The sequence below is a fragment of the Bos mutus genome, chromosome 2, assembly GCF_027580195.1.
Source record: "Bos mutus isolate GX-2022 chromosome 2, NWIPB_WYAK_1.1, whole genome shotgun sequence".
Classification (NCBI taxonomy): Eukaryota; Metazoa; Chordata; class Mammalia; order Artiodactyla; family Bovidae; genus Bos; species Bos mutus.
The window spans coordinates 44324291-44350702 of record NC_091618.1 but is presented as its reverse complement, the minus strand read 5'-3'; the positions used below and the strand labels follow the sequence as shown (position 1 = coordinate 44350702).

The 26412-nt window shown below is 36.0% G+C and overlaps 1 protein-coding gene across 1 annotated transcript in view; it reads left to right on the top strand.

Moving 5' to 3' along the window:
* CYP20A1 (cytochrome P450 family 20 subfamily A member 1) overlaps positions 1-25994 on the top strand; it is a 44186-nt gene extending 18192 nt beyond the window's left edge. The window contains exons 5-13 of the mRNA XM_005904264.3: positions 2686-2853; positions 6895-6973; positions 9296-9411; positions 10248-10302; positions 13171-13291; positions 17617-17728; positions 18809-18873; positions 25473-25562; positions 25737-25994. Of these exons, the coding sequence (XP_005904326.1) occupies positions 2686-2853; positions 6895-6973; positions 9296-9411; positions 10248-10302; positions 13171-13291; positions 17617-17728; positions 18809-18873; positions 25473-25562; positions 25737-25887 (957 nt within the window). The 3' untranslated portion in view covers positions 25888-25994. The remainder of the gene's footprint in view (positions 1-2685; positions 2854-6894; positions 6974-9295; positions 9412-10247; positions 10303-13170; positions 13292-17616; positions 17729-18808; positions 18874-25472; positions 25563-25736) is intronic.
* The last annotated feature ends 418 nt before the right edge of the window (positions 25995-26412 follow it).

Genomic DNA, 26412 nt, shown 5'->3' with positions numbered 1-26412 from the left:
AATGTTATGGAATTTTCCAATCCATGAATATGGAAGGACATATTCCATATGTCCTTCCAGTGGTAGGACATTCCTTGTCCACAATGTCCTTCCAATGGTAGGACATTCCTTGTCCACAATGGTAGGACATTCCTCATCCACAATGGTAGGACATTCCTTGTCCACAATGTTACGGAATTTTCCAATCCATGAATATGGAAGAATACCCTCCCACTTTTTGGTTTTTAGTTTTGGTCTTTAGTTTTTCTCAATAATTTTTTCACTTTTAAGAGATCTTATATATCTTTTATTAAATTTACTCTTAGATAATTAGTAGTTTTAAAAAAATACTATCATAAATGGTACAGTTTTTAAATTTCATTTTTATTTGTTATATATATGATTAATTTCTGCATATTGATGTTATTTATAGTCATTAACTTTGCCAAATTCCCTTATTAACTCTAAAGGTTTATCATGATATCTGAGCTCTCATTCTCATAGATGTCTCTTCTCCCAGTCTCTTCCTTCCGTGTCTTCTTGGTCTGTTTATTGCTCGTCCCAGTTGTTTCATTCACCAGCTGTTGCAGCCTGTACCTGCATCTTTAAATGTTTTCAGCAGAAGTCACCTAGGAACCTGTCTTAGCTGTAGGAATGCTCAGAGTTGGGCAAGACAGGGATGGTCTTAATGGGAGTTTTCAGGTTGAGACTCACGGCCACAATTTTTTTACCAAAATGACTGTATTGCTCTCTAGCAATTTGCATCAGGAGCATGTCCTGCTGTTCTCTTAGCTGCTGCTTCTCTGGGATATGGGAATCAGAACCAGGTTGTTTAAAATGCCACAGTACTTCCTTACCTCAGAGGAGCTGCTGCTTTCTTCATCAAGCCTTCCCCTGATTGTTTTTTTACTGTATTCCAGAGTTTTTCGGAAGTTGATTCTGACAGCTTAGGAGCTCATTACTTAATTTTGGGGAGGGATAGAGCCTTGGAGTTCCCTAGTTGTCCATTTTCAGTGACCATTTTGGTCAGCAATGGTGATGGTGCTTTTACTAGAGCTGTTTTCTGCAATGCTACCATTGAGATGGGGAGAGAAAGGAAATCAAATAATGTTCAGTTGCTGCTGCTAAGTCGTTCAGTCGTGTCCGACTCTGTGCAACCCCATAGACGGCAGCCCACCAGGCTTCCCTGTCCCTGGGATTCTCCAGGCAAGAACACTGGAGTGGGTTGCCATTTCCTTCTCCAATGCATGAAAGTGAAAAATGAAAGTGAAGTTGCTCAGTCGTGTCCGACTCTAGGGACCCCATGGACTGCAGCCTACCAGGCTGCTCCGTCCATGGGATTTTCTAGGCAAAAGTACTGGAGTGGGGTGCCATTGCCTTCTCTGAATGTTAGGTTAAAAACATCAAAGACCTCACTGTCTTACAGTCCAGTTGTTCCTGTTGAATAGACACTTCACATTGGGTATTGAGTTTTGGTTAATTGCCTAAGTGCTAAAATGGTTAATGTTAGTTGTTTAGTGGTTTTGCACGTATTTTCATTGTTTTAGAGGCAGAATGAGATCACCAAAGTTTCACTCCACCATTCTGGAAGTCAGTCCCTCTTCTGGAACTTTTTGAAACAGAATTGTAATGGGAAATATAAAGATACAATAAATTTTCAAAATTTATGATAGTGGCATATGTGTGGATCAGTGAAGTCCTTTACCCTATGACAAAACTTTCATGGAGTTGATACAGCAGAGTAGCTTAAATTTGAGTTCCTAACATGAAAGTGTCTACATATATTTTACTTTACAAACCCAGTTACTGTGTTTTGTGATGTAAGTACGATTATCCCTATCACAGCAACCATGATAAGTAGGAGATATCATCCCTGTTTAACTTTTGAGACACCTGCACCTTGGAAAAGTCAAGAAAATTGCTCAAAGTTGCATTGCTTCTAAGTCACAGAGCCAGAAGGAAACCCAGGATTTTTTGACCCCAAAGCTTTTGATCTTTTTATTACACATTGTTGGGCTTCCATGGTGGCTCAGAGGTTAAAGCATCTGCCTGCAATTCGGGAGACCTGGGTTCAATCCCTGGGTTGGGAAGATCCCCTGGAGAAGGAAATGGCAACCCAATCCAGTATTCTTCCCTGGAGAATCCCATGGACGGTGGGCTACAGTTCACGGGGACGCAGAGTCAGACACAACTGAGCAACTTCACTTTCACTTTCTTTACACATTGTGTTTTGTTCCACAAGGGATTTGATAAAATATTCAGTGGATGAAGGAATGACAAAGAGACCCTGAGAGATTTCTGTCACTGACGCTTATCTAAGACTTTCACACATTTGTATACTTATTGTTTACTAGATCACAGGTACTCTGTGGTGAATCTTTACTATTTTTAATTTGATATTAAGACTCTAATATTGAAAGTTCCTTTAGGTTCAGGGTTTTCCCAGCCTTTAAATGACTTGTATTTTCTGTTCTTATTGTTGTGGTTGTTTTGTTTTACATATTGGCCCTTTGACAGAATCTGAACCTAAATTACTAGGGATGTAATTATTGTTAGAGTCAGTGTTAGTCTGACGGATCAAGTAAACACCTGAATGCTTGCCTTGGTTACAGAATTGAACTCTATGAAATGAATCTACTTGATGGAGTTCTCTAAGATTTAGTAGGAGGGAATAGAAAATCATTGTGGTTTTCTGTTCTGTTTCAGCTTTCAGAAGAATTACTGGATAAATGGCTATCGTACCCAGAGTCCCAGCATGTCCCCCTCTGCCAGCATATGCTTGGCTTTGCTATGAAGTCTGTTACACAGATGGTAATGGGCAGTACATTTGAAGATGAACAGGAAGTCATTCGCTTCCAGAAGAATCATGGCACAGTAAGTCTAGGGCCAAGTTTAAGTTTACTTTTTCATCAGATTGGATACTTGAGGAATGTAGACCTCGCCTCCTAAGAAGTTTTAAGATTCTGTAGAACAGAGTGTCCTTGTTTGTGGCTAAAAACAACAATGTAAGAAAGATAATTGTTGCCTTTTTAAGAAGTTTAAGAATTACCTTTTTAAGCAGTTACCTTTTGAAACTTAAAAAATGACTAAAAAAATTTTCTTGAATATTTAGCAAGTATGTCAGGAGTTCCCTGGTGGCCCAGTGGTTAGGATTCTGGGCTTCCACTGCTGTGGCCTGGATTCAGTCCCTGATTGAGGAACTGAGATCCTGCAAAAGTTGTGCGGTATGGTAGAAACAAAAACAAAAACCAAGTATGTTATAAAACAATGATAATTTCCAGGATAAAGAGAAAAACTGCACTTAGTAGAGCTAGACTGTATCCTCTACTGAAAGAAATTAAACTTGATGGAGCATTAACGTACTAATAAAATGAATATGATTTGAAAAAAGGATAATTCAATTGAAGATTGAGTTACTATTTGCCTTTTCTGGACTCTCATATGGACTTTATTATTCTCTATTTTTACCAGTCTCAACATTATATTAATTTGTTTTTAATTGTACTTAAGTCATTTATGTCACTGAAGTTTTGGATCTCTGATCAGTTATTCCTTATTTTCTTCAAATCTATAAAAACAGGTTAAATAATCAATGCAGTGCATGTAAAACAAAATCACTAGAAACTGTGGCTTAGTACTCTGTCACTGTTTAATATTATCCTTTTTCCCATTAAGATGGTTTTATTACTTGTGTTTGATGATTGAAAAATGTCCATTTCTTAGAAAATGTTCACATGTTTAGGAGTATAAAAATAAAACTGGAAAAAAATCACCCTAAATTCTACTTCCTAGAATAAACTGCTCAGGGTATCCAGGTAAAATAAATTGGCTAAAGGATTCGTAAAATGTTTTCCTATTTTAATGAAGAATCAATTTTTGACTCAGTTGTTGATGTCTGATTTTTTTTCATGTTGAGACAGCATTTTTAAAAAAGGAACTCCACTGTTATTTCTAGGATTTTATTCCAAGCTGCTGATCCCTGTTCCTATTCTGGGTATTTTTTTTAATGTTTTATATATTTATTACACATGCAGCATGTGGAATCTTAGTTCCCCAACCAGGGATTGAACTCATGCCCTCCATTGGGAGCTCAGAGTCTTAGCCACTGGACCACCAGGGCAGTCCCTATTCTCGGTATTTTTAAGCTGACATTTTCTTTACTTTTCTTTCCTTAGAATTTCAAAGTAGAAGTCATAATTTCAAATGTACAGAAAAGTAGCAACTAGTACTAGGAACTCCCATGATATCCTTCAGCTCTTGTTTACATTTTGCCCCATTTACTTTTTTCATTCAGTATCCATCTGTCTATCCATCCATCCTTCCATCCATTCCTCTCCTCCTTACCCAAAACATTTGAGAGTAGACAGTTTACTTCTTTCCCCCTAAATGGTTCAGTTTGTACATCACAAAAACAAGATTATTCTCTCATATAGCAACAAAATAGTTGTCAGACTTGGGAAATTTAGCTTTCATACCATATTTTTATCCAGAGCCCGTATTCAGATTTCTTTACTTTCAGTGGTCAAACCTCTTTAACATGAAATGGTTTTTCAGCTTTTCTTTGTTTCTTGATGTTGACTTTTTTTTTTGTAACTAAGTACAGGCCAGTTATTTTGTAAAATGTCCCTCATTTGGGTTTAATTTGACTAGATTCAAATTACATACTTTTGTGTGTGACTAGGTACAAATTCTCTATCTTTGGCAGGAATCTGTTTTTTTTTTTTTTTTTAATGTTACTGTAAGTTGTCAAAGAAAGGTTTTCAGACCATAATCATGACCTGAAATCCTGCCTTAAGTGATTTTTAATGTCCTTAATGTCTGATCTTTAATGTCTGAAACTCTAAGGGGTTGCTGTTGTCCAGCCGAGCCACCAGAAGTACTGACTGGTTGTGAATGCAGAGGCAGTGTTAGCTGCACCATGCCTGCTGCTTGGCTGGCCACACTTGGGAGATGTCATCGGCTCTAAGATGCGTTTCTGTTCACAGGTGTTAAAGTGAAAAAATGTACATCTCACACCCAGTTGCATACTGTGTTTCTGAAGTGCCCTCCAAAAACGTGGTCCTAGTTATTTTCCCACCAACATTAGTGTGCTCTTTCCTTGTGTTTTTGTCACAGTTATTTGTCTTTTAAATATTTGCCTATCTAGTAAGTAAAAAATGATCTTTCGTGATTAAAATTTGTAATTCTCTTCTTGTTTGTGAAGTTAAACATTGTTTAATATTTTTGCTGAGCAACTTGTATTTCTTTTTTATGGGATGCTTTCTCATGTCCTCTACCTGTATTTCAATCAATGTCTTTCTTCTTCTTACCAATCTGTAAGAGCTTTTAATTTTTTATCTCAATTTTCATTTGCTTTTACTTTTATTTATAGTGTGTTTTAAAAAAAGACTTTTTTTTTTTTAAAGCAATTTTAGGTTTACCATAAGCCTCTGTTTTTGACTGTCAGAGTTGTGTATAGTGAATCTCCAGCCGTTAGTCAATTTTAGTTCAGGTTCTTCTATGCCAGCACTGGTTCCTGAGGTAATTTCCACCTGTAAGTCTGCTACAGTAAGACACACCTCCACATTTTCACCTCTCTCTCCAGTCTTAGGGGCCTCAGTTTGCCTAGGGCCCTATTCTATCTCAGAGATCCAAGAAGAGCTGTTGATTTTTCAGTCTGTTCAGCTTTTTTTGTTGGGGTGGAATTAACTAATTAATTTAGCTAATTAATTAATTAGCTTTCAACGTTTTCATCATAAATCTTTACCCTGTGCTCTTTGTTGTACTTAGGCACTTCTTTCTCACTTAAAGGGTATTCCTAATATAAACATTTGCTGCATGTTTTTACAGTACATTTAGTAGTTTAATTTTTTACATTTAAATAGTCTGAAAGGCATATCTTTGTAAGGTAAGACTTGAGGACTCATAACTATGAATATTTTTTAAATACTTATTTATTTTCTTTTTTCCACAAGTTCTTTCAGAATTTCTCAATTATAAAGAAAATTTTTCGGGACTAAGTATCCAGTATTGAAATCCTATTGTTAACTCTCTCCAAACTTTAGACTAATTTTTAACCTTTTACTAGATCTTAGGTAGTGCTCACCAGTTATCATCTTAACTTTATCTTTGAGGTCCAGAACAGCAGGGAAGAGTGAAGTTGAGTGAAGTCAGTTGTGTATGACTGTTTGCAACCCCATGGACTGTAGTCCACCAGGCTCCTCCGTCCTTGGGATTTTCCAGGCAAGAATACTGGAGTGGGTGGCCATTTCCTTCTCCGGGGATCTTGCCGACCCAGGGATCCAACCCAGGTCTCCCACATTGCAGGCAGACTCTTTACCAACTGAGCCACTAGGGAATCCCTTCCAGTTATCATGGTGAAGTAAAAATTTGGAATTCGTCTCAGATGGTAAACAATCTGCCTGCAATGCAGGAGACCCGGGTTCAATGACTGGGTTGGGAAGATTCCCTGGAGAAGGGAATGACAACCCACTCCAATATTTTTGCCTGGAGAATCCAGTGGACAGAGGATCCTGGTAGGCTACAGTCCATCAGGTCGCAAGGAGTCAGACACAACTGAGCAACTTCCATTTTACCACTTTACAATGAATTTTATGTATCCACCAGTGCCATTGTAATAAAAAATTGAGAATTGACTCTGCTGCTATTTCCTCTTCCTTTTCATTCATATTCCTTTGAAAATAGGGCAACTTTGACTTTTTAGTTATAATTAGTTTGAAAGTACTTTGACTGAAATTAGTAAGATATATTTTGTGCCTCATCTTCAAAGACAATGGAGTAAATGATTTCCATGTGAAAGGGAGAGTTTAACAGTTCTGTTGGTGAGACAGAGGTTCTTCAGTTATTAGCTTAGATTCCTTGGTAGTATTTGGAAAATTTATGTACTAAATAATAGGTATACTTTCTTATTTTGAGGTTTGGTCTGAGATTGGAAAAGGCTTTCTGGATGGATCACTTGATAAAAGTACAACTCGGAAAAAACAATATGAAGATGGTAAGTTTTTTCACTCTTAATTTTTAGTAAAGACAAAAGGAAATGTGCCCAGTTTTAATAGGGTTATATCTGATTCATGAAGTTATAGGTCATGTGTTTTTTCTTCCTTTTACGTTTTTTCCTACATTTCCTATTATGAAAGTTTTTCTTAAATGAAAGAGAGGGAAAGGCTGTCAATTAGTCAATAAACTCTAGCACTTGTTCAGAATGAGAGTACTGTAGCTCTGGTAAACCCTACAGGATTAATGGAAAGTGCAAAGGTACAGTGCTGGGAAAGCAAGTTAAAAATACATGTTAAGTAAGAGTTACAAATAATGAGTGAAATTATCTAAAATAAGAAAATATTTGTGAATATCTTTGTAAGGATATTTCTACAAGTAGAAAAACAGAAGAAAGTCTAAATATCCAACAATATAGGAATTGCTAAGGAAATAATATCAACATGACAAATGTTATAAAAGAAATGTAACAAAATAAAAAATTCTTGCTATTATAATGTTGAGTAAAAAAAAATTTATATATTTTATAAATACATCCACATGACCAGGGGGAGAAAGAATATTCCATGTAGAGGAAAAGTAGTTGCAAAGTCCTTGAGGTAAGATTCTTCCTGATATATCTGAGGTACAACAGGGAACTCTATGGCTGGCGTGAAATGAGTTAGGAGAATAGAAGACCAGAAAGACTGATGGGAGTGGAGCAGATTTTGTCTGGCTTTGGGGTGACTGGGCTGCTGTCATCTCCGGGCTTAGAACAGAAGCAGCAAGACTAATTAGGAGGCTACTGCAGGGAACTGGGCAAGAAAAATAATGTGGCTTGGACTAGGTGGAAGGTAGCAGAAAATAGAATATTATTTTTAAAAAAGAATAAGGGAGAATAATTCTGTATTTTGAAAATTAGAACTGCCAACATTGATGGCCAGGTTAGATGTGAGGTATGAGAGAAGGAAATACCAAGGTTTCAGACCTGAGTAATTTGAAAATGAAATTGCTAGGAAATCAGATGGGACAGATACTATAGAAAGATCCAGTGTTGAGGAGATCAGATCAGATCAGATCAGATCAGTTGCTCAGTCGTGTCTGACTCTTTGCGACCCCATGAATCGCAGTACGCCGGGCCTCCCTGTCCATCACCAACTCCCGGAGTTCACTCAGACTCATGTCCATCGAGTCAGTGATGCCATCCAGCCATCTCATCCTCTGTCAGTTTTCGATATGTTATGTTTAGTATACTTCAGACATCTCAGTGGAGATGCTGAGTTGATTGTTTGATATGAGTCTGAAATTCAGGGGAAAGAGGTCCTAACTAGAAATATAAATTTGGGAGTATTCCATCTGTAGATTGTATTTAAAGCATGAAAATGGTTATCACCAAGGTAATGAGTATAAATAAAGATCTAAGAAAAGAAGTCCTTGACCTTGGGCATTCCATCATTAAGAAATTGGAGAGATGAAAAGGAACTGATAAAGAATCCTTAGAATGAGCAGGCAGGCAATGGCACCCTACTCCAGTACTCTTGCCTGGAAAATCCCATGGACGGAGGAGCCTGGTGGGCTGTAGTCCATGGGGTAGCTAAGAGTCGGACACGACTGAGCGACTTCCCTTTCACTTTTCACTTTCATGCATTCGAGAAGGAAATGGCAACCCACTCCAGTGTTCTTGCCTGGAGAATCCCAGGGACGAGGGAGCCTGGTGGGTTGCCATCTATGGGGTTGCACAGAGTCAGACGTGACTGAGGTGACTTGGCAGCAGGCAGCAGGCAAAGTGGGAGCAAAGCGTGAAGTCCAGGAGAGTGGGATCCTGGGAGCCAAATGAGAAAGTGTTTCCATCAGGTGCTGTGATAGGTTAAGTAAGATGGGGCCTGAGAAATGATCTCTGGATAATTTTCTCGGAAGTTGGATTAATCTTCTAGGCTTTAGAAATTTACTTTTCTGACTGTTTCACACTTGTTGGCGTCTCTAAATGAGTGATGCTTGATTTGGGAGAAGAATGGAATTAAGAGGACAGAATTTAGAAGAAAGGTGAATAATACCAGCAGAGGGGTACATGTGTAAAAGTCCTCTAAGGGGCTAGAATCATTCTACTTCTTGACCTGGGTGTTTGATTTAGTTATTTGTTACATTGTGCATATATGTTTTATGCATTTTGGTACATGTGTTAAAGTTAGCAAAAAGGAGAAATAATAGAGTTTAAATTAGCTTTAAAAATTATGTTATTATTCTCTTAACTGAAAGTTGTACTCTGCATGTAGGAACATTGTAGAAATACAAAAAACTGTTCAATCCTCACAAATGAAAATCTTTTTTGTTTTTCTTCTCTAAGCCCTTATGCAACTGGAATCTATTTTAAAGAAAATCATTAAGGAACGAAAAGGAAGGAACTTCAGTCAGCATATTTTCATTGACTCCTTAGTACAGGGGAATCTTAATGACCAACAGGTGATGTAATTCTTAAATGTTTATCAAACAAAGGATAATCAGACATGTATAGAGTGTGCTTTTTATTCACTTTAACCCAGATGCCTTCCTAGAATTCAATGGCTTTTTCCTTTTTTATTGTACATCATCTATAAATAGTATTTAGATTTGCTGTCCTGTTATTTAGCTCTTGGAAATAGCTATATAGTATCTAATATTTGAGTAAGCAGATATTGAACCAAAGTTTTGTGGTTGTTACAGAGGAGGGCTTGGGTGAGCCTTTTTCGACTAAACAGCCCTGCCCACATGACCAGATGTGGCAGTGTGGCTTGTTCCCAGTGTGGATTTGTCGCCCAGCACACTACTGGGCTACTGTGTGTGGAGGTGTCAGGCACGACAGGAGTGGAGCCATTGCTGCCACACCTGTTCACTGTAGGAATCTTCTGCCTCCTCTGTGGATGTAAGTCCACATAGACAAAAAGCGGTTTTATAGGTGTGTGTGGGTACAGAAATTAAATCGCGCTCCAGAACAGTGGCAGGCTCCTCACTCTTCCTGAGTCTTCATTGCTGCACTCAGCCAAGCTAGAAAGATAAGACTGAGCCGGTTTGTTTGCTGTATCATGAGCCAGTAATATTACTGGATAAAAGTTCACTGAATCAAAAATGCAGTGCAGTGTTTAGGTTGGCTTTTACATTATATAGATTTTATTCAAGTGAAAACGTCATAAAGGAATAACATACTTTGTTCCTTCTTAACTCCCAATTCTATACTCTAGATGATTTTACGGGGTCTAATACGGGGTCTAATACAGGCCACCTTACATGTGACACTGTCTAAACTTAGTTTTGTTTCCTAGATCCTAGAAGACACTATGATATTTTCTCTGGCCAGTTGCATGATAACTGCAAAATGTAAGTATAAATTGATTTCTTTTTGAGATAGATTATAAAATACAGAAAGATAAAGCTATTCTAAAATAAAGGAAACACTGTTTGCAAGATCTCTTGATAATTTCCCTTAGCTCTTATTTTTTATTCCTGTTGGAAAGGCTAGATTCACACTGTGCTCCTCCCCCGCCCCCCACCCCCACTTTTCTTAGCCCCAGGTGCTCTGTGCCACCTCTGAACATTGCCATAAATTTCCTGACACAGTTTATGGATTGTGAATTCTAGTTTGTGCCTTTAAAATGAACTGTTGTTGACACCTTTCCAACCAGAGCTGTAAGCTTTTCAGTTGCCTGCTGCGGCTTTTCACTTTGACTTCAATCCTGTCTGCTATTAATAAGATCTACCAGCAGTGAATATAGGCCACAGAAATCATGATTTAAAAGAACTTCTTGGTGAAATTAAAGGTGATTATTATTTAAAATTCTAAAATGGGTGATACATTTCTAAGCTTTCTTACTGGTTTTGAGTTTATCAGACTACCATTTATTTATACAGTTTTTAAGAATGTGTGTATCCATAAACTTGTGTTAACAAAAAATGCTAAAGTATTAAAACACAAGTTGAAAATCTAAAGAATTTATGTTTACTTAAAGGATTTTGTTCATAACTTTTTCTGTTTAAGAAAATTTAAAAAGGATGAGTACAAATGTGAAGTTCCTGTAAGTTTTTCTTCTTTGTATACTTTTTTGGTATCTAGAGATGTCCCAGATTTTATAGATTAAGTGGAATATAGGTAAGCATGTGTCAAAGATAATGTCTTGAACCTTTTAAAAAAATACTTGTTTAAAAAATGTATTACCGTTAAAATATATCTTTGCTGAAGACCTTCAAAAAATCTGAATCAGGGACTTCCCTGGTGGTCCAGTGGCTGGACTTCATGCTCCCAATATAAGGGGCCTGGGTTTGATCCCTGGTCGAGGAACTAGATCCCACATGCTGCAGCTAAGACTCAGCAAAGCCAAATAATTAAATAATAATAAATGTTTAAAAATCTGAATCAGTTGTACTCTGGATATTAAAAATCGATCATTTCCAAGGTTGACTTAATATTTTAATCTTTTTTGTAGTTTTGGGGGAAAATTTGAGTATTGCTGTTTTTTTGCATGTGGGTTGGTTGTTTTTTAAAGCACCTCTGAAATTTTGAGAGGCAAGATCAGCAGAAAACCTTAATTAAAGTCCCTCCTCTGCGACTTAGTAGCCTGAAGGAAGATACTGACCTCTACATTTTTTTCCTCTTCTAAAATAAGAATGACCTCCAAGGTTTCCAACTGTAAATTGGTGTCTTGATTCAACATTGTAATTAAAGAACATTAAGCGGCTTAAAATCACATTTTAAAGCTATACTCTCTGTCTTTTAATAGAGTTGTACAAAAAAAATAGTGTTTGAGGTTATTTTTAATAGAGTTGTATAAAAAAAACTGTTTGAGGTTATTAAACAGTTATATTAATTTTAAATGATAATGTAGTTAGTCAGGGTGTAGAGTGCCTACTGTATCCAAATCATTGTGCTAAATCTTTCAATGTTATATATTACTATATATTATTAGAAGATTGCATATGTGTACATATATACTGTCTGCATAAGTTTTCACATCACTTGTGAAATAGAAGTTCTGCAGTTCACTCACAAGCCATAGTAAGGAAACATATATAGAAAAAAAGTTAAAGTGAGTTACTCATATGCCTTTTATGAACTCTGGATGTGAATAAATTATCAAAATAATTGAGTACCAGGTAGCTATTGATTTTACTGATAATAATATTAAATGTAGAAAGTGAATTATGTATTTACATTGGATTTGGATAATATGTGACTTTGGCAAATATTTTTAAAAATTAACTTTAAGGCCAATTTAAGCTAGCCCTTTAGCTCAGGAAAGAGATAATAAGTAGAAGTAGAAATTAGTAAACACATTTGAAAAAGTACTTGACATAGAAAAGGTAGAGCTGTAGATAGAGTCATGTCAGGCTTAATCTAAGGAAAGAGATGCTGTTTGTCTGGATGGTTCCATTTGAACAGTTATAATCCCAGTGGATCTCTAAGGGAAATATAACTATATTTATTTTGTAATTAATTTTCTTACCTTTTGATTTCCTCAGTGATTACAATCCATAAGCCATTTTCAGAAAAAGTAATCCATAAGCCAGTGAACTCCAGTGTTGGCGTTCATCAGAATAATTGTGATATTTGTTAGAAATATAGATACCTTGGACACACCCTAAACCTACTAAGTCAGGATCTGTGGATGGTGGGATTGTGTCATCACACAGTCTCTGACTCCCAGGAGATTTTTGAGAACCACTGTCCTAAGCAATTAATCAGTTTCAGCTCTTGAACCAGTGTATTACAAGTAAAAACTTAGAAACACTGATTTATAGGTAAATCTCCTGCTATTTTTACTTGTGTGAATCATTTCATTAGGGCTCCTGAGGAAACTGACAAGTCAGCTGTTTTATTTTACATGGTCGAGTGAACCAAACAGTCCATCACAGTTGCCAGCATTTAACACTTTCCCAGATGTGGTTTATTTATTATCATTACTGTTTTGCTTAAGGTAAAATGCATCAAATGCCTTTGACTACTTGCCAATTTTATGAAAGAAATTTTCTAGATTTCACTGTCTTTGAGAATATTCTGTAAATGTTTATGTTCTGTTGAATGAAGCACAAATGTCATGAACAATCTTGTTTTATCTTCTGGTAGCATTTATGTATCTTCTGTATTGGGGGTGGGCGGGAGAAAATACCAAAAAATTGTAAGTTTGTTTTTTATTCAGCACCCAAACTATGAATTCGCTGCTTTCACTGTTATTAATATAAACTTTCACTTAGTGTGCACCTGGGCAGTCTGTTTTTTAACCACCTATGAGGAAATTCAGAAAAAACTATATGAAGAGATTGACCAAGTTTTGGGGAAGGGACCTATCACTTCAGAGAAAATTGAGGAGCTCAGGTAAGAACCTGAGGAAAGGGAGGGGCGGGGAGATCTTTAAAATTTGAATTGGTGTATCTTATTTAAAACTAATGCCAATATGGAGGAAAGCTATGTATTTTTACAGGACTTAAAGTATTTACATATAGATTTTAATAGATGACTTAATTTGCTTTTTAAAATCATAAGGTAGTCTTGGGAAACTTTTACATGGGCCTATATAAAATAGCATCAGTAATGTCTAATAAGTGGAACATTCATACATTGATGGTAGGAATGCAAAATGGTACAGTTCTGTTGTAAAACAATGTGGCAGGATCTTACAAAATTGTACAGTATGACCCAGCAGTTCTCCTAGGCATTTGCCGGACAGAAATGAAAACATGTCCACACAGTGACCTGTATGCAAACATTTATTGCAATATTATTCATAATAGCAAAAACCAGGAAGTAGTCCAAATATTCATCAACTGTTGAATAGATAAATTGTGTTATATCCATACAATGGAATAGTACCTAGTAATAAAAAGTAACATAAAATCAATACACAAAACAACATGGATAAATCTTATTATGCTAAGTGAAAAAAATCAAGCACAAAAACAGTCTACAATGTGTTTCATTTAGGTGACATTCTGGAAAAGGCAAAGCTATTGTGATAGAAAGTAGGGCAGTGATAGCTGGGGCCCGAAATGGGGAGGGGATCAACTGCAAAGAGGCATGAGGAAAGTTTTCTAGGGAGAGGGAACTGTTACATATCTTTCTTGTGGTTGTAGTCACACAGTCATATACGATGACTAAAATTCATCAAACTGTACAGGTAAAATAGATAACATTTTTATATGTAAGTAATACCTTAATGTAAAAGATTTTTAAAAATAGCAACTGTGACTTCTTAGGGGGTTGGAAGTCTGAGACTGGGTAGCAAGCAACCTTACTTTGGAGCATCTTTCAACTATAGAAAAGAAGATATGGATACAGCCAGTAGAAAACTTGAAACCATGGATTTCACAAGGAGACATTTGTTAGGGATTCTTTAAAATGTTGAAAGCTTTATTGATTACAATTTTAAAAAGTAATACATACTTGTTTTTTGAAGTTTTTATTATGCAGAAGTGTATGACATAGAAGGTGAATGTCCTTTGTAAATGAGGACAAGAAAGATAACAACTGTTAACTATCTATATTATTTTCCAGACATATATATGTATTTAAAACAAAAAATTTAAAAACATTTTAAATACAAAACATGTAACTCTTCCGTAAATTCCATGTTTTCTCTTAATGTGTTGTAGACAGTGTTCTATATGTAGTAACTCCACCACATCTAGTCAGTGAGTAAGTTTTGTTGATTTTGTTTTCCAAACAGCATTTAGCTAGAAGTTTAGTTTTAGTTCTTTCCATTGTCCCCCACCCCCACCCATGAGGAACACCACCAACTTGTTTGGGGCATTTCAACAGCCTTGTGTCTTTCTTCCTCCTATGAAAGTGAAAGTGAAACTCTCTCAGTCTTGTCTCTTTGTGACCCCATGGACTACACAGTCATTGGAATTTTCTAGGCCAAAATACTGCAGTGGGTAGCCTTTTGCTTCTCCAGGGGATCTTCCCAACTTAGGGATCAAACCCAGGTCTCCTGCATTGCAGGTGGTTCTTTGCCAGCTGAGCCACGAGGGAAACCCAAGAATACTGGAGTGGGTAGTATCCACTCCAGTAGAAGTAGAAGTATCCCTTCTCCGGTGGATCTTCCTGATTCAGGAATCGAACTGGGGTCTCAGCATTGCAGGCAAATTCTTTACCAACTGAGCTACTCCAGATTGCTCTTGGAGCCAGTGACTGTACACTAATCTCTTCAGGTGCTTTAAAATTATACCTAACCTGAGACTAATCCCAAACCAACAATCTCTGGGCATCAGAAAGTTTCAGAAGCTTCTCAGATGATTCTAATGTGTAGTTAAAGTTGAGAATCACTGTGCTAGTCATCTTTCTATATCTGGGGAGTTGTATCCGATCATGCTGCCGCTAAGTTGCTTCAGTTGTGTCCAACTCTGTGCGACGCCATAGATGGCAGCCCACCAGGCTCCCCTGTCCCTGGGATTCTCCAGGCAAGAACACTGGAGTGGGTTGCCATTTCCTTCTCCAATGCATGAAAGTGAAAAGTGAAAGTGAAGTTGCTCAGTCGTGTCAAACTCTTCGAGACCCCATGGACTGCAGCCTACCAGGCTTCTCTGTCCATGGGATTTTCCAGGCAAGAGTACTGGAGTGGGGTGCCATTGCCTTCTCTGGTATCTGATCATACTCCCCTGTTTAAAATCCTTCAGTGACTTCTGGTTGCCCTTAAGATAAAATTTATACCCACTAACTTGGCTTATGAGGCATTTCAGCTTTACTGAAATTCTTTTGTTTCTTCAAATGTGAAGCACTGTTTTTAATTTTCTGACTTTTGGCTACATTCTCTCTTCCTCTGTCCTCTAGCTGAGTCCAGTTTTTTCTTCAGGTCTCAGGCTAAGTGTTTATTCATCTGCAAAGTCCTTTCTCCAGTTGGGCGCTCCTGCCATGTGTTCCCCAACACCCTGAACTTCCTTTATCATAACAGTTACTGTGCCTTTTTAATTGTTCATCCTTGATGTTCCTCTGTCCTTTCCCCTGCCAGCTAGACTTTGAAATTCTTTGAGTGTTTTGTCTTGTTGACTGTTGTAGCTTAGTATCTGATGCAGTGCTTCTAATGTAGTAGGTACCTAAAAATAATTTGTTCAAAGAGGAAAGGATGTTTCCTTTTTTGTTTTTGATGTTTTTAGAAATTATATAAATCAATATTCCTGTGCTTACATCTTTGCAAATATTTCCAAATCTTTCTATTAATAAGGTCTGAGAAATGAGATAATTATTTAAGAATGTATGCAGTAGTGTAGTGTTTACAGTTAGGGGCTATGGGGTAACAGATTTGGGTTTGAATCCTGTCAATACCACTTACCTGCTGTGTGATTTTTTTTTTAATTAATTCATTACTAATTACTTTACAATATTGTGGTGGTTTTTGCTATACGTTGACATGAATCAGCCACGGGTGTACATCCCAAACTCCCCTCCCACCTTCCTCCTCCTCCCATCCCTCTGGGTTGTCTCAGTGCACCAGCTTTGAGTGCCCTCTTTCATCCTGCTGTGTGATCTTAAACAATTGCCTCATTTTTTAAATCTGTAAAATTAAAAACAATAATACCCATGAGTTTTTTATAAGGATTAAATGAAATACTGCATAGAAACTATTTAACAGAACTGGTGCATAGCAAGATTTCAATATATTTTAGCTTTTATTCCTCTTATTGTAATGCAAACTTTATATTTTCATATATATTGCCAAGCTATCCTTCATCAGAGCTTTTCTGGTGGCTCAGATGGTAAAGAATCTGCCCGCAATGCCGGAGACCTGGGTTCAATCCCTGGGTTGGGAAGATCTCCTGGAGGAGGGCGTGGCAACCCATTCCAGTATTCCTGCCTGGAGAATCCCCATGGACAGAGAAGCCTGGAAGGCTGGTCCATGGGGTCACAAATAGTCAGACATGACTGAGCGACTAAGCACAGCACAGCATCCTTCAGTAAGGTTGTACCAATTTATACTTCCCCCAAGTGAATATGAATGTCCATTTTCCTATTTTTTATTAGCATTTTCTGTGACAGTACTCTTGTTCATATTTGCTAATCTGGCAGGTAAAAAAATTTGCTTCTTTGGCAGTCTTTCCATTGTTAAGGAGGTTGAGTATCATTTATGTTTCCATGACATTTGCAATTTTTTTTCTTTTTTTGTGGATTGCTTTTATATTTTCTGTCCTTATTCCTGTTGGGATGTTTGATCATTTTAATTTGGAATTTTAAAGAGTTTTGATGCGTTAAGGATATATTTACAGTAAATAAGTTTTCTACTTGGCTTTTAATTTTACTTAATGATGAGTTCAAGTATTTAGAAATTTTTCCATAGTCATGTTGTTTTTCTTTATGATATCCATCATTGTTTCAATATTTTTTCTAATTTTGAAGTAGAAAAGTCTTATTAAAATTTTTATTAAATCCTTTATTAAAAATAAAGGATGCTTCTGCACACAAATTTTAAAAATATTGTTTTGAGTTTTCTTCTGGTACTTTTAAAGTTGTTTTCATTTGTTTAATTCTTACTCACCTAAACCTAAACTTTATATCCTTCTAGTATACACTGTGTTTTAAGCAAATAAGAATTATGATGACTATTTCATTAGGAAGGTTATTAAAATTGTTGAATGATACTTTAAAATGTATATACATTTCAAATTGATTCTCCCAAAATAAGGATCCTCAAAAAAAATTTTTTTAAACAGGTATTGTCGGCAAGTGCTTTGTGAAACTGTTCGGACTGCCAAACTGACCCCAGTTTCTGCCCGGCTTCAAGATATTGAAGGAAAGATTGACAAATTTATTATTCCTAGGGAGGTAGGAAACATTTGGTATGCTTAACCCATTCAGTTATTCTTTTCAACTCTTTTAGTGTGTATTTTTAAACTTTATTGTTTTAAGTATTATTGGATACTTTCCAATAAATGCTACCTATTGTTAAATAAAAGACAGTTATTTAAAATTACAAAATAATATATGCTTGTTTTAAGGTTCAAACAGCATAAAGACTCCTTTCTCCCTAGGTACTACTATGAATCGTTTAGTGTATATTTTGTAGGTGTTTTCCTGTGTATATGTATTACTCTATGTATATATACATATATATGTACGTATTTTAAAAACCTAATTTATATGTGAAAATATACTGTTTATATGTTGTTTTTAATTTTCTTCCTTTATTGAGGCAACTAATACAACTGGCACTTACTGTGGATCCAATTCATTATTTTTAATGGATGTATAGTACTGCCTTGTATGAATGGACCATAATTTAAGTGGTCCTCATTGATGAAAATTTAAATTGACATTAATTTTTTTCATTACTACAAATTGCCTCTCAAAGGCAATTTATATTTTGAGCAACAGTGTATGAGAATGCTTTTCCTCTCCATATTCTTTACTGCCTCTGGATTTATGAATCTTTTATGTATTATGTGAATCATATAAAAAATTATCTCATAATTTTAATTTGCTTCCTCTGATAATTGGAGAAATTGAACAGCTTTTCATACATATACTCACAGTTTGTATTTCTTCTGTGAATTATTTTCTTTCTAGTGAGTTTATATGTCTTTTTGTAGATTATACATATTCTGTCAGTTATATGGCAAATCTTTTTTTTCTGTCTGTTGTTTATCTTTTACTAGTTTTATGGTATGTTTTGTATTTACTGGATGCCGGTTTTAAATTTTCACATAGTGAAGTCTGTTATTCTTTTATGACTTCAGTATTTTGTGACGTGCTTAAGGGATACCTTCTCACTATGAGATCACCAAACTAATGGCCTGTGTTTTCTACTGTTATGTAATATTTTTATAAGTTGGCTTTCTGGGAGTCATTTTGTCTCTGTTAGACTTTTCATAGCCAGAGTATCCTTTTTTTTTTTTTTTTTTGCAGACCCTTGTCCTGTATGCCCTTGGAGTGGTGCTTCAGGATCCCGGTACTTGGTCATCTCCGTACAAGTAGGAAATTTCTGTCATTGTCTTTGCAGTTCTTAATTTTTATGTGTTTGCATGTGTTGTGTTCTCTTTCTATGTTTTGAGGAGAAATTCAGTATGTAACAGTAATATAAAAACAGAAAGCCACCACCTTCCCTGTATATCTTCTGCTCAATACTTTTTCTTTCATGAATCTGCTGTCTTCTACTCTTTATTTCTATTACCGCCTCTGTCCCAAGATCTATTTAATTACTTAATCTCTACATTCATCCTTTAATTTCAGTGGTATTTTGGAGTTCTGTTACTGGTAAATGGGTATTGCATATGCAGTTTCTTGTTTTCATTCTATTGGTCTCAGTTATTAAGCTCTTTGGTTGAATTTAGGAAATAGGTGTTGTGCGTATATTGTGTGTGAGAACAGCAAGGGAGGGGAAAGGTGAAGAACAAAGCTGATACTGTTTGCCTCCTCAGTAGGCATCTGGTAAAATCTGCCTTAAAGAAGTAGGTTAAGATCTACTGGCCTGAAAGAAGGTTATATGTTGAGTTGATGAGGGCTAAGACAGCTATGTGACAGGCAGTGGGCAGAGTTGATGGCATGGTTGAAGTAAAAGAAAAACCTACTTCAAGAGTATATGGCTGGGACATTTAAGCGTTAAGTAATTTTAGTTTTTCACGTTACAGTGATATTAAAGGGATATCTATTAAGAAATTAAATAACAATACTTCAAAATCTACTAAAAAATTAAGTAAATTTAATATTCCAAGGGGCTTTCATAGCAGAATTAAAGATATACATTTGTAAAATAAAAATGTTATAACTTATAGTCATAAAAAATTAAAATTTCACATTTCAAAATTTTTTTAAAAATCTCATGTGGAAAAATGCCAAATTTTTGATAAACTTTTAGATGTAATACAAAAAGCGTAAGAACTTTGCTAGAACTTTTGACACTATTCCTATCCTCAAAACACTCAGAGAATCAGGGTCACAGATTGAAGATACTGAAAGAAATATGTGCTAAAATATAGAAATCATTTTTAGGAATCAAATGCAGTCAAATTTAGGAAATGTTATTAGTAATGTTGTATGCCAGGGAAAAGCTTTCTTCAGTTGGATACCTCATCATCCATCCCTTGTGGAAACTCCAGAGATTAATTTGTGTCAGTGCCTTGAGATGATCCTTTAGAGACTGCGTCACACTAGCCAAAATGTACATAGGACTGAGGTAGACCCTATAGAGACAATTGATTAATTGCAGTTTAAATATAATTATCACACAGAGGAAGATGGAGAGATTGACTTTTTTCACTAAATTTAATGCTCTTGAGATCAACAAAGGGTATTGCATGTTTTTTATGGCTGAGTAGTAGTCTGCATGTGCAGAGTTTGTTCAGCTTCCACCCTCTGACCCACTGAAGGACATTTGGCTTGTTTCTAATATTTTGCTTATATAAATAAAGCTCTTATGAACATTTGTGTACAAGGTTTTGTGTGAACATGGCGTTTCATTTCTTAGGAAAAATGCCAAAGTATGATTGGTTATATGGTTAGTGCATACTTAATTTCACAAGAAACTATCGGACTATTTTTTATAGATTCTCAGCAGCAGTGTTTGAGAGATTTAGCTTCTCTGTAGCCTCAATAGCATTAACTATTGTTTCTATTTATTTTAGTTCTAATGGGTATGTGGTGATATTTCATTGTGGTTTTTAGAAGTTTTCTTTTCGAGTAGCTGACATTACCTTATTCTCCTTATAGAAAACTGTCTAGACATTTATTTATAGAAATAAATGCATTGTTGCTTTTATTGTATTGGCGGTGTCTCAGAGGAAGAAACCCTGACTCAAATTCTGTGATTTAAATTGATAATAATGTAAATGCATCACTGACTCAATGGACATGGGTTTGGGTAGACTCCAGGAGTTGATGATGGCCAGGGAGCCTGGCGTGCTGCGGTTCATGGGGTCGCAAAGAGTCGGACACGACTGAGCAACTGAACTGAACTGAACTCTAAACCAAATAATGAAATATTATCAACTTAAAAAAAAACAGACTGAAATAGAATTCTCAACTAAAAAAGAACTAAGGCAAACATTAAAATCCTTAGTATGGACTGAGACCAAGATGGTGATATAGCAGGTTCGTGAATTTCCTTCCTCACACAGATGCTCTGAATGTAGAGAAATTCCCTCTGAGAAAAATCCAGGAACTAGCTGAGTGACTCCTCCACATTTGGTAAATGAGAAAATACCCGCATTGAAACAGGTGGGAAAGGCTGAGACACATTCTTACCATAAACTCCACCCCCAGCACAGTGTCATACATCAGGAGGGAACATCCAACTCTCAGCTTCTCCCTGAGGATCCAAGGCTTTGAACCATACATTTTGTGCCCCAGTTTTAAATGCTCCCACCTGAGGGATGGGCTTCTAAAACATCTACTTCAAAAGCCATTTGAGCTTGTGTTCCTGAATCACACAGGACTGTAGCAAAGAAGCAGTTCTTAATGGGAGCATGTTGGGAGCACAAGCATTCACCATGGCTGTCCCCAGAGGGCTCAGCATAGAGGGAACAGGCAAAAAAGCCTATCTCCCAGTCTCTCCCTGAAAGGGGGTTGATTGCGTACTTTACAAGCTGCTGCCTGAAGATCCAGCTTCTTCATGAGCATGCATTTAGAAATACTGGCTGTGATCCGCTCCAGAGCCTGCGGGAGTCAGTGGACACACCCCCAACCTTCTTCTTCTTCTAGTTCACTCCAACCATAAAACCAAGTTGCCAGCATCTCCCTTTCACACACATCGAGTGTCCCAACTTTTATGGCTGCCATCGAGGGAGGGATATGCCCCAAATTTCCCTGCTCTGTTAACTGGCACGTCTTGCATTCATAAGTCCCACAAGATCATAGCAAACAAAGAAGCATATGTTAAGGGGAATGGAGGTACTGGCTGTGTTTAGCCCCCACATTTCAGCGCAGGGGGAGCAGCAAAATGCCTATTTCCCAATCCTTCTCTGGAAGGAGTTTGACTACATACCTAGAAAGTTTAGTGTATTTTCAAAATTCTGAAAACCTAGGATTTGGATGGAGAAGGCACTGGCACCCCACTCCAGTACTCTTGCCTGGAAAATCCCAGGGACAGGGGAGCCTGGTGGGCTGCCGTCTATGGGGTCGCACAGAGTCAGACACGACTGAAGTGACTTAGCAGCAGCAGTATTTGGGTAACGCTGTCATTTGCTACATATTTTATAATCGTGTTGTAAATTGAGTTAAATTCATGATGGAAAATAAAATTGGAATTACCTCTTAACTTGCAAATAAATAAACAAATAAAATAAGTATTATAGAAGTTTTTAAAAAAACCTCAGTACTTGAGATTAGGTTACCTATTCATTTTCATTTATTAATCCTTAAAATTATGAGATATTTAACAAAATAGTTGGATGTCTGTGTGTCTTTTTTGGAGAAATGTCTTTTTGGATCTTCTGCCCATTTTTTTATTGTGTTGTTTGTTTTTTTGATATTGAGCTACATGAGCTCTTTGTATCTTTTGGAGATTAATCCCTTGTCAGTCACATCATTTGCTAATATTTTGTCCCATTCTGTGTGTTGTCTTTTCACTTTGTTTGTGGTTTTCTTTTCGCTGTGCAAAAAAGTTTTTAGGTTTAGCTAGCTCCTATTTGTTAGTTCTTACTTTTATTTTCATTACTTTAGGAGGTGAACGCAAAATGATATTGTTGTGGTTTATGTCAAGGAGTGTTCGTCTGCCTGTGTTCTCCCGCAAGAGTTTTATGGTATCCGGTCTTAAAATATTTATATTTTTAATCCATCCTCAGTTTATTTATGTGTACAGTGTTAGAAAATGTTCTAATTTCATTCTTTTAACTGTAGCTGTCCAGTTTTTGGACACCACTTATTAAGATTGTCTGTTCTCCACTGTATAGTCTTGCCTCCTTTATCATAGATTAGTTGACCATAGGTGTGTGGGTTTATTTCTAGGCTTCCCATTGATCTCTGTCTTCAGGCCAAAATCATACTGTTTTGATCACTGTAGCTTTATAGTACAGAATGAAGTCAGGGAGCCTGATTCCTCCAGCTCTGTTTTTCTTTCTCTATATTGCTTTGGTCATTTGGGGTCTTTTGTGTTTCCATACAAATTTTAAGTTTTTTTGTTTTAGATCAGCAAGAAATGCCATTGATAATTTGATAGGGATTGTGTTGAATCTGTAGATTACTTTGTATAATATAGTCATTTTGAAATTGATTCTTTCAATCCAAGAATATGGTATATCATTCCTTCTGTGTCATCTTCGATTTCTTTCATCAGTGTCTTATAGTTTTTGGAGTATCAGTTTTTCACATCCTTAGGTAGGTTTATTCCCAGGTATTTTATTCTTTTTGATGTGATGGTAAATGAGATTGTTTCCTTAATTTCTCTTTTTCATCTTTAGTTGTTAGTGAATATGGCTTAAAACACATGAAAGATGCTCAGCATTACCAATTATTAGAGAAATGCAGATCAAAACTACAGTGAGGTATCACCTCACACTGGTCAGAATGGCCATCATTAAAAAATCTACAAGCAATAAATACTAGAAAGAGTGTGGAGAAAAAGGAGCCCTCCTACACAGTTGATAGGAATGTAAATTGCTATAGCCACTATGGAAAATAGTGTGGAGGTTTCTTAAGACTCTAAAAATCAAGCTACTATATGATCCATCAATCCCACTCCTGGGCACACATCTGGGGAAAACCATCATTCAAAAAGATACATGGACTCCAGTGTTGCTTGGAACACTATTTACAATAGTCAAGTCATGGCATCAACCTGTGTTCCTCAATAGAGAAATGGTTAAAGAAAATGTGATACATATATACAATGGAATATGTTGTTTAGTCACAAAGTCATATCTTGTTCTTGCAACCCATGAACTATAGCCCACTAGGCTCCTCTGAATCTTCCCCACCCAGGGATTGAACTTGTGTCTCCTGCATCGGCAGGTGAGTTCTTTACCACTGAGCCACCAGGGAAACCTGCAATTAAATATTACTCAGCCGTAAAAGAGAATGAAATAATCCCGTTTGCAGCAACATGGATGGACCTAGAGATTATCATATTAGGTGAAGTAAGCCAAATACAGAAAGACAAGTATCACATAATATCACTTGTATGTGGACTCTAAAAGAGTGATGCAAATGAACTTATTCACAAAACTGAGACAGACTCACAGACTTATAAAACTTTCAGTTACCAAAGGGGAAAAGTGTGAGAGTGAGGGATAAATTAGGAGATTTGGATTAACATATACACACTACTATATATAAAATAGATAATCAACAAGGACCAACTATATAGCACAGGGAACTCTGCTCAATATAATAACCTATATGGGAAAGAAACCAGAAAAAGAATAGATCTGTGTGTATGTATAACTGAATCATTTTGCTGTTCACTTGAAATAAATGCAACATTGTAAACCAACTATATTCCAATATAAAATAAAAAAATTTTTTTAAGTTGGAAAAATCTAGTTTCATTATCTTTTAACCTGGAAGCATAGATATCTTCAAGTAAACACTTAGGGTCCCAATTTTCAAGTTAGTTTACAAAAGGAAAAAGCTGATTATATTTGATATAGTCTTTCTATAGACGCTAATGTATATAGAGTATATTCCAAAAGTAAAAGATAATTTACACTCTTTAAAAAGACTATGAAAGCAAAATTCTCTTTTTTTTTTTCTCACAGTAGAGTTTAGATCTTTTAAAAACATTTGTTTTTGAGCGGAATTTTTATGCTCATTGGTGGGTTGATTATTTTGTTTTAATATATCCACTTCCCCATGACTCTTTACAGAGTAAAACTTTTTTTCTGTACAGTAAAAAATCCTTGGTGATGGTGGTTTAGTCACTAAGTCGTGTCCAACTCTTGGCGATCCTATGGACTGTAGCCTGCCAGGCTCATCTGTCCACGGGATTCTCCATGCAAGAATACTGGAGTGGGTTGCCATTTCCTTCACCACGGGATCTTCCCAACCCAGGAATTGAACCTGGGTCTCCTGGTTCAGAGGAGACAGATGCATTTACCAACATTTACCAGTCATTTCAGGTAGACAATTTACCAACATTTCCTTCACTTATTAATAAGTCTGGGTCTCATGTAATATAATTTTGATGTGTATAATTTTAAGTCTGGTGACTTCAATTTTAAGAAATGAAATTTAATTGAAAAGGCAGTGTAAAATGCTTTGCATATTGATTTGATGGTCTCATGCACTCTTAATGTAAATACTCACTGTGTTATTTTGTGTGATTTATCCTTAAATCTCATGTGATTTTGTGTGATTTATCCTTAAATCTCATAAATGGTATAAGTGCGTGTTATGCTTTTATTCCCTAATGGTTCTAGAGAAGTGTATTTTGCGCCTATTGTTTAGAAATAATAAAGTAAGCAAAAAGAGACATATATTCAGTAGTTTAGGAACATAAAAGGTCAAAATGAAATATAATATGACAGCAGTTTCTATCTTTACTAGTTTTTAAACTTTATTACATACCTGTGTTCTTATAGTGTAAATATATGCCATGCCAGTGGAGCTCTGTTTGACTGGCCCCAATTCTTCTTTTTAGGTTTGATCCAGAGCGTTTTGATGATGAATCTGTTATGAAAACTTTCTCCTTGCTTGGATTTTCAGGCACACGGGAATGCCCAGAGTTGAGGTGAGATGATAAAGGAAAATGAAAGGAAAGATGTCAGACTTTGTACTTAAAATTTTGATAATCACTGTTGAGGAGAATGAACAATCTGTATAAATTGTATAAATTAACTTTAAAAGTTAAATTGTATAAATAATCGTTAATCTTTGGTAACCATGTCACTCTCTTCCTGACTAGGTTTGCCTATATGGTGACTGCAGTGCTTTTGAGTGTTCTGCTGAGGAGACTGCACCTCCTTTCTGTGGAGGGACAAGTTATTGAAACTAAGTATGAACTGGTGACATCATCCAAAGAGGAAGCTTGGATCACTGTCTCAAAGAGATATTAAAATTGTATGCATTTAACTTTGTTGAAGAAAATGATCATTAAGAAATCTGTATTGAATCCTTTTAGAAACCAAGCATCATTGTGTAAAATAAACACCTATTAATACTTCATCATGTAAATTTGGATTTTTGTATACCAGAATTTCTTGATGCACCATATACACTTATATTCATTGCATCAGTATAGTGATCATTTTAATGGGAGGCCTTCTGCTTTTAACTTTTGTCTTATCACGTTCTATGCCATTATTTTCATTTTCTTAGCCTTGGTTTGATTTCTAAAATTAATATTCTTGAAGATAAATTATTTTGCACAGTAATATTTTCCAAATGTTCATAAAAAATAAAAATAATATTAACTCCTTTTCATAGTTATGGTAACTTTTCATAGTTATGATAAATCACCTTAAAGGGGAGGAAAAGGACTTTTCGTGATTTTATTTATTGGATTAATGTTTTTATTTTCCAAGTATAAATTAATTTGTGTTTAATTATTGTTATTAGGTTTGAGTAATTCAGTGAATAAT